This window comes from Mirounga angustirostris, unplaced genomic scaffold (assembly GCF_029215605.1).
Source record: "Mirounga angustirostris isolate CCGP_5_RB_7025 unplaced genomic scaffold, mMirAng1.0.hap1 SCAF_6, whole genome shotgun sequence".
In the NCBI taxonomy this organism is placed as follows: Eukaryota; Metazoa; Chordata; class Mammalia; order Carnivora; family Phocidae; genus Mirounga; species Mirounga angustirostris.
In genome coordinates, this window is record NW_026991714.1 from 4488521 (window position 1) to 4496985 (window position 8465).

The window sequence follows — 8465 nt, forward strand, 5'->3', positions numbered from 1 at the left end:
GCCCCCAAGCTGGTGTGGCCAACTCCAACAGGGGCCACCTTGCCCCAGGCCTGCCTGCCTGAGGGGCCTCCCGCCGAGACTGGCCAGGACTCAGGCCAGGGCCAGCAGCCAGGCCCACCCTCCTGCCGAGGCAAAGAAGCTGTTCTGGCTGGGCGAGGGGCCCAACCAGGAGCACCAGGTGGGATGCCCAATTCCTAGGCTGGTATGTGGACACTGCCCACATCTCTCCTGCATTACGGCCCCTGGCCCAACGGCAACTATCCTCAACCCAACCTCCCCTCCCTTAAAGCCGGGGAGGAAGAGGACAGGGAAGGAACTCGGAAGATGGGTGTGAGGACTGCAGCCTTTCATCTCAAAGCCCTCTCTCCCACACCAGTCACGGTACTGCCCCCCACATTCCTCCCTTCCCAGTGGAGGGCTCACGGCCCCAGACACAGCCAGAGACCATCCAAAAAAGACAGAGAGATTTATTGAAATCAGCAAACTCAGGTTTTTTGAGCCCCAGCCCATGGTGGGCAGCCGTCCCTCCCTGTCCCCTCACCCCCACCCCTTAGCCACAGCAAGGGAAATGGAAAATGGGAAGCTGAGAGAGCCCCTGCCAGGGGCAGGCTGCCTTGATGTGTGGTGAACACAGAGGCAGTCGCCACAGGCCTCTCCCTATAAATTAAGTCCTGTGGCCACAGCTAGGGCCGAGGCCTACTTGTGGAAGCGAGGCCAGGAGGCAGGGTCCCTAACCCCCAGCCAGGGAATGGACTGAGGACAGAGCTCAGGGGGAAAAGAAGCCGAAGGGAAAGAGAAGAGGTATGAGGGTGGGGGGTGGCCAGGCCCCCAAATCTTGGTCCCAGGAGGGAAGAGGCCCATTGGTCCAGTTTTGGTGGGTTTAAAGAAGGGAATGTATTAGTAAGCACGGGGGAGAGCCTGCCATCGGACACCCCCAGAGGCCGGCCAGGCCAGGCCCCCACCCTGGCCAAGGGGCGTCTGAGAGCCCCAGGGGATCTCAGGGAATGTCACTGCTAAAAAATATATATATATATTAACCATTCGTGGGAAGGCAGGAACAGGGCTGGGGTGGGATCAGAGGATCTGGCGGGGCATCCCGTAGCCGGTCATGCCGGCCTGGGATGCCCCACGGTTGGTGCCCATCTGCAGCCCAATGACGTTCTTGCCCTCTTGCAGCTGGTTGTCCGAGAAGTTCCGAGGGTTCTCCTTAGACTTCCTGGGTGGAAAGGGAGCGCTGGTGAGGAAGAGGCTGGAGGCTGCCCCAGTACGTGTCTTCCCTGGACGGGGCAAGGCTTCGCTGGGGACTCGGGTGCCAGTGTCCACTCTGCCCTTGAGAGGGCTTGAGCGCTCTCAAGCCACCTCTTCGTGTCTCAAAAGGGACAGTCCCTTGCCATCCCAGGAGAGTTGCGAGGACTCCGGGAGATGAGGGATGGGAAAGTGCTTTGTGCGGGACCATTTGCTTGGGACAGGGACAGGCCTGGGCCGCCCTGCCATACTCACTTAGGAAACCAGTTGGGATCCCCAGAGAAATGTCCATCGTCCCGGGCTACCGCCAGTCCACCCAGGTTCATCAGCGTCCTCTGCACACAGGCCATGTTCTTTCCTGGAAAGGGGGAGGGGGTGTGTTGGCCTCGGCGGCGCTGGGGTCCTGGGAGCCAGGGTCCCACCTCTACCGCTTAGGTCAGCAATTCCCTTTGTCCCCATACCCTCCTCCACCCCACCCCCCAACATGGCCCATTCCTCCAGGAAATACACACACACAACCGCTCTTTGTCCTCAGGGTGCCATAAACCTGCCCCCTCCTCCTGGGCAAGATGGCCCGGCCCGGTCTCTGGTGTTCTGGGTGAGAGTGCCCTGGCCCTGACCCACCTTCCCAGAGGTCCACAGTCTGGAAGATGTCAGTGGTGTTAATGCCATAGCGCTCAGCCGCCTGCAGGAACTGAGAGATCTGCTCCATCTGCTTGAAGGCCATAGTGGAGGCCTGGATCTTCTTCACTGGGGGCTGTCCCTCGGGGTACAGCCCGTTGATGAGCTCGCACAGCACCTGGGTGAGGACAGCAGGTGTGCAGAGGTGAGGCCATGCTGGCCCCGGAGACAGTGAGCCCCCGCGGTTCCTGTCCTACCTGAAGGCAACTCCTACTCCACCTGGAGTGAGCCCCAGGCTCCTTCCTGCCCGAGCCCAGAGTGTTTGCTGGTCCAGCATCACTGCCTAGAACACACCCTCCCGAGCTTCTTTCCTTGGAGCTATTCTTCCTTGTGTCCCCCAGGGCCTCCCCTTTCACTCTGTGAGTTCTCTGCGTGATAGATACCCAGGCTCAGAAGGAAGAAGTAGAACAAGTCCAGGCCCCCCCGGCCCCCCCCCCCAGGCCCCCCAGGCCTCCCACTGCTCCCTGCACTTCCAGTCAGAAGTGCTCAGCTCTCACCGTGCCATCCTTAAGCCAGTTCTGGAAGTTCTCGCGCCCAGGCTGGGGCCGGCCCACATCCTTGCGGCACTGGGTGGTGATCCACTGGATCAGGATCTGCTCCAGGTCTGCATCATACTGTTTCTCAATCTTCTGCTGCACCTCTCGGCTCAGGCCGTAGGCAGGTCCCCTGTTGGCCATTCCCAAGGGCAGTGCTGGCTGTGGGACTCTGGGGAGAGGACGTGGCCAGGCCTGCAGTCAGTACCCTGCAGCTTGCAGGGACACACTCCATATCCCCAGGGCGGGACCCAGAGGTGGGAACCACTGTCAAATGAGGGGACTCTCACCCTGACTCCGGAGCATGGGCTGAAATAACACTGCTCAGAGCTCTGGGGTTAAGGGCCCATGCAGGCCATCTCTGGCTTCCCCCACCCCCACAACAGGCAGACTGTTACTGAGTCCTGCCACTGGACTTCATTTGAATGGCCCCATTACTAGAATGAAATAGAAAACCCACTGGAATAGAATATGGGGTAAATGAGGCCAAGTCTGGGGGTCCAGCCCCTCATTTGGGGTGGTTAGCTTTAGCAAAGGCAAACTGGTCATTCTAACCCCAGCCCTGGGAAGGAGGAGGACTGGGGGACAGGAAGAAAACATGGCTAGGGAAACTTCTTCCGGGAGCTAGAGAACTAGACACACCCACCCTCAGTTAGCCTCTGGGTTTAACTGAGCACCTACTCTCTGTGCTGGGGACTGTGGAAGAGAAGGAAGTTCTTGGTCCTAGAATGCCAACAGAGAGACAAAGAGAGCACCCAGGAAAAGGTAGGTCTTGTCCATGGTGAACACTGTACAAATCTGCAGTCAGACCCTTGGTCATAGAAACGCAGAGAAGAGTGTGGGCAGAAGCACCCTGGAAGGCTTCCTGGAAGAGGAGGTCTGAGTAGGCCCTTAAAAGATTTCAGCAGACAAAAGGAACTTCCCATGAGGAACCAAGCAATCAAAACCAATCCTACTTCCCCTTCTAGAAGCTATGGTGGGCAGAATAATGGTGCCGCCCAAAGGTGTCTACATCCTAAACCCCAGAACCTGTGAATGTTACGTAGCAAAAAACGCCTTTGCAGATGGGACTGAATGAAGGGTCTTGACACAGGGAGAGTATGCTGGATCATCCAAGAGGGCCCAGTGTCCTCACAGCAAGGGGCTTTATAAGCGAGGGAGGGAGGCAGGCAAGTCAGAGCGGGAGAAGCAAGAAGAAAGCAGAGTCAGGGGAGAGCCATGCAGGTGCCTCCAGAGGCTGGAAAAGGCAAGCAAAGGGGTTCTCCCCTACACCCCACAAGAAGGAAGACAGCCCTGCTGAGGATTTTAACCTCTGTTGAGGTCTCTAAACTGCACCATGTGAAATGTGTGTGGCTTTAAGTCACTAAATTTGTACTAATTCGTTACAGCAGGAATAGGGAACTAACCCAGGAGTGTGGGTGATATTTTTAGGGAAACTCTGGAGGGGAGGGAGAGTTGGGGAAACACATGGGAGGATTTAACTTCGTTTGAGAACCTGTGTTGGGAAGAAGTGGGCGGTTTCCAGACCGCCGGCCCAGGGGCAGTCTGTCCCCACTTCCTACCTCATTGCCTACGTCCCACTCCCGGGACCCTGTTGAGCAAGTCCCAAAAATGCTACCCATGCCAGGGAGGAGCCAGGAGCACAGAAGGAACAGGACCTCACTCCCTGTCCCTATCCCCTCTGCAGATGAGCTTCCCTTTCCACTGTGAGATCCAGCTAGCTGTCTGCCGCTCAGACAGGGGGATCCCCCAGAACAGGCACCTATGTGCAAGGACAGGGAGGGGAGACTCCTGCTCCCCACACCTGGCTCCAGGACAGGTCAGACGGTAGGGATGAAGTCACTCTGTCTCACTCTCTCCCACACACCCCAGGTTCCACAATCCTGCCACCCCCTCCATGGGCCTCGGGGCTCAGCAGAGGAGCCAGGCATGGGGCAGAGCCGCCTCAAACCCCTCCTGCTCTCAGCCTTTGGTCTCAGGCCGGTCCCCTCCCCCACACTCCAACAGCGCTGCTCCTTTCTCCGCCAGCTTATCCAGCAGCACATTTCCGGCAGCGATCCTCCCCCTAAATCAGTTATTTTTATACCTCATTAAGACCAGCCCACCCTCACTCCCCCCCAGCCTGAAGGCTGGCCCAGATAAATGTCAGTCTGGGCCTTGACCCACACCACCAGGCACACACACTCTCGGCCGGGGGAGGGCAAGCAGAGAGCAGCCGAGGCCTGCAGAGCAAGGGGGACAAGATTCTCTCCTGCCAGCCCAGCCCCAGCAGCTCAGCCACCACTCGCTCTATCTCAGCCCGGGGGCCCGTGACACACAGAGGCATGGCTGGGAGACCTGGGGGGAAAGGGGGAGGACGGGGCGGAAGCCACCAGTAAGCCCCCTTTTCCCAACCCAATGTCCAGACCTCTCTCCTGGAAGCAGCTTCACTAGGGTCCCCTGGGCCTCGGGGCTGTGTCTCCTTGGAGCCAAGTGGCCTAGGGCCAAGGGATCACGATGGCCCAGGGAGAGAAAGGGCAGAAGAATCATTAACCCCGACACCAGGGTCAGTAGGGGAGAGCAGGCCTGAAGCGCCACCCCCGCCCCAGGGGCAGAACAGACTTGGCCTCCCAGCCCCACCTCTGGGCTCCGGGAGGATGCTGGGGGCCCCGCCCCACTCTGGAGCCTGGACACCAATGGCCGTGTCACAGCCTCCAGCTGCAGCATCTCGGCTCCACTTGGGGGCCACTGCCCTGGGGACCGGAGGTGCCAGAGCTGTGGGGCTGAGCTCCGGGAAGGGGCGGCCCGGCCAGCCTGCCTGCAGGGGTTTCTCCTCCCCGCCCCCTTGGGCAGCCGAGGCTGGTGTGCTGGAGCTGGGGTGGCCCGCCCTAGTGACACCCAGGGGACCTTCCGCAGCCCTCCCTCAAAGGAAGGGAAGAGGGCCAGGTGCCTGCTGGGGTGGGGAGCTGTGTAGGAGATGCCCAGGGCTGGGGATCCGAAGAGAAGACAACAGCCGAACCACTTGGGGGGGCGGGGGTGACTTACCCAAGCCAGAGCTGCCTGCAGCTGTGGGAACAGCCCTCACCCCACCCACAAGATTACAATGGTCCGGGAAGGGGGAGGGGGAGGGGCCCCCCAGACCCTGGGCAGGACGCTCACCTCGCCCCACCCCACGCAGATGTCAAGGGCAAGGGTCCCCGCTGGGGAGGCTGGGGGCCCGGGGCGTCTCACAGGGGAAGACAAAGAGACTCTCCATTCATTGGGCACACAGGTCGCAGGGGAACTTCCCAAGTCGAAATCGGGCTTAGGGCTATTCTGAAGGGGCCAGCGGGGGCCCCTGCCCCCAAAGGGAAGCGCAGAGGGGGCAGGCAGGGCAAGGGTGGTGGACACCTGAGACCGAGCCCCTCACCATCACGTCAGCGAGCAGAAGAGAAAGCTGAAGCGGCACAAACAGGAAGCCGCAGGCTTGCGGGAGGAGGGGTGAGGTGGGGCCGTTGCCATGGCTTCTGTGTACCAAACACAGGAACCCGGCAGGGTGGGGGCACCGGGCAGAAACGCGCACTCAACACACACGCACGGTGAGGAGGCTGCGTGCGCCCGGGCCGGAGGCGGCCTCCGGGGAAAAAGCCCGCCCCCCCCCCGGCAGTTCCCGGGTGCAGGCAGGTGCGAGGGGTCCCTCCCGGGGCAGCGGCGGAGGCTAAGCTTAGAGGGCGTTTGGAGGCGTGGGAGGTTACAAGTTGGGGGGTAGAGAAGACATGCTCTTTGAACGGACGGTGTGCTCGGAGTCAGAGAGCCCGCTCCCCGAAAATCCTGGAGGGAGAAGGGCTGGGGCGCAGGAAGGATTCGAGGCCAATCCAGGGCGCAGAGGAGGGCTGGGGCGCTGGAGGCGCGCTGCAGTCCGACAAAGGCTACCGGTTGCCCCCCGCAGGGCCGGGCCCCGCAGCCCCACGCTCCCCGGGCCTCCCCTGCAGTTGTAGGTCTCCCCGCGCGCGGGACGAGGAAGGGGAAATCGGGAGGGGCGCTGGAGGGGGGGAGCTGTCCCTCCGTCCGGTGCTCTGGAGTCAGAACTCGGGAGGGCCCAGCCAAGGCACCGGGCTCCCCGTCCCCGGGACCTCCGCCGCCCCCCACCCCACCCCCCACTCCCGCCACGCTGGCTGCTCCCAGATGCCAGGCTGCCCCGGAACTCCCCGGGCACGGGCTCCAGGAGGCTCCACGGGGCCTGCAGGGCCGGGAGGGCGGCCGTCCACTTCCGGTCCTGCGGGTCCGGCCCCGCCGCCGCGCCTCGCCACACCCTGGGCCGTTACAGGCGGATGAGTCACCCACCGCCCGCCGCTGGGGTGACGCAGTGGTCTGGGCAGCCCGCCCGCCCGCAGCCCCCGCCGGCTTTCCCAGCAGCAGGGGGCGCGGGGTGGGGGCCCTCGCGGGCGCGGGGGCAGGATCGCCCGCAAGCAGCCCCCTCCCCACCCCGCCCGCCGGCGCGGGCGGCAGCCCCCGGAGCCCGAGGTCGGGGGCTGTCCTCCCCGGCCCGTGACCCCGACTCGCCAGCGGGTCGGCGGCGGGAAGAGGAACGGACAGGGCGGCCTTGGGGCCGCGGAGCGCGGGCAGCTCCCGCACGTGCTCCTGGGACCGGGAAGTGAGGGTCGCGGGGAAGCTCCGAGGGCGCGCCCGCCTTCCGGGCACGCCAGCCAAGCCCCGACGCCCGCCGCTCCTCTCCCCCGAAGGCCGAGTCCCCCCGCTGCTCGGGACGGACGCCCCGTCCGTGCACCCGCAACCTCGGCTGACCTCATCGCCCAGCAACGCCGGGTCGGGGCTTGGGGACAGGACCCGACAGCACGGGGCGAGCAGAGCTGTCGCCGGACCCTCGCCGCATCCGGGGAGCAAGTCGCCAGCGCTGGCCTCCCGCTTCCTGGGGGCGCGCCCCCCGCCCTCCCCCTGCTCACCGTGGGCGGGCCGGCGCGGCACACTCCTGGCAGGGGCTGCGGGCCGAGTGGCGCGCCCGGCCCGGGCCGGGGGGTTTTCAGCGGGCTCCCGCCTCGGACGGGGCGGACCCGGGGCGGGGCGAGCGCCCAGAGGCTTTAAAGGCGCCACAGCGCGGGAGCGGAGGGCAGAGCTTTGGGGAGGGGGGCGGTGCGCGGGAGCCTGGGCGAAAGGATCTGGGGAGTCCGGGCCTACGCGGGCCACAGTAGTGGTCTCCACCCGTGAGGACCGCGGCCTCCAGCCCAGAGCTCTTAAACTTACGCCTTGGTGGGAAGCGTTTTGCCTGGAAGGTTAGCTCAAGACTATGGTCGTGTTTATGTGGGAAGAGACCTCTTGATGTAAAAAGGGTGGTTAGGTAAAGGGAAGCGCAGGAAGACCCTCCCCGCCCCCCAAGTGACTAGGGTGTACCCCACGTGCTCCTGCTCTCGCCTTCTTCAGGCCTGGGCAGGAACTCACAGTGAGGTCACTCTTTGCCCAGGGCTCAAGAGGTGTGATCAGCCTTGGGACCCAGGGTTCAGATCTGACTTCTCTCCCCTTAGTCTCCTCCTCCCTGACCTGGCGTCTCTTAATCCTGGAGGGATCAGAAGAGGAGGCCTCAGGAGAGAAGGAGGTGGGCAGTTCTGTGTCTGAGGGTGGAGGGGAGCATAGTTTAGCGGTTGAAGGAGCGCCCCTCTTCAGGTTTCTCCTGAGCTGTGCCCCTCGGGTGGAGTCCCTACCTTCATCAGATAGTGGGGTTCTTCCTGTCTGGTAGAAGCTACCCGTTTAGCTTGGTTTCCAAGGACATCAACCACCAGTGTCCTCCCTCCACCTCGCCATCCCTTCTTCCCCAATCTTATAATCCAGTGCCAAGTGAGTCCCTGGGAGACCAAGTGTTTTCACTCCTCTGTGCCTTCTGCCTGGGGTGCTTTCCCTCTTTTAACCAACTTCTGACCTACCCTACTCCGTACCCGCTGTGTGACCTCTGAACAAATTCCTAAAACCTCTATGCTTTAGTTCCCCAGTCTAGAAAATGGAGCCCGGCATTCTACCTACCTCAGAGTGGTGGAAAAT

The 8465-nt window shown here is 62.6% G+C and overlaps 1 protein-coding gene across 2 annotated transcripts; it reads right to left on the reverse strand.

Annotated features, from left to right (window-relative positions):
* Positions 1-449: 449 nt before the first annotated feature.
* TAGLN2 (transgelin 2) lies at positions 450-7507 on the reverse strand. Of its 2 annotated transcripts, none has more exons than XM_045876696.3 (5): positions 7379-7507; positions 2424-2631; positions 1870-2044; positions 1501-1603; positions 450-1216 (listed from the first exon to the last, which is right to left on the reverse strand). In XM_045876696.3, the coding sequence occupies exons 2-5, from the start codon at positions 2601-2603 to the stop codon at positions 1075-1077; spliced, it is 600 nt and encodes a 199-aa protein (XP_045732652.1). In that variant the 5' UTR covers positions 2604-2631; positions 7379-7507; the 3' UTR covers positions 450-1074. The 2 variants fall into 2 exon arrangements, with proteins under 2 accessions (XP_045732652.1, XP_045732651.1); XM_045876695.3 differs by lacking the exon at positions 7379-7507 and adding an exon at positions 7221-7244.
* Positions 7508-8465: the final 958 nt, after the last annotated feature.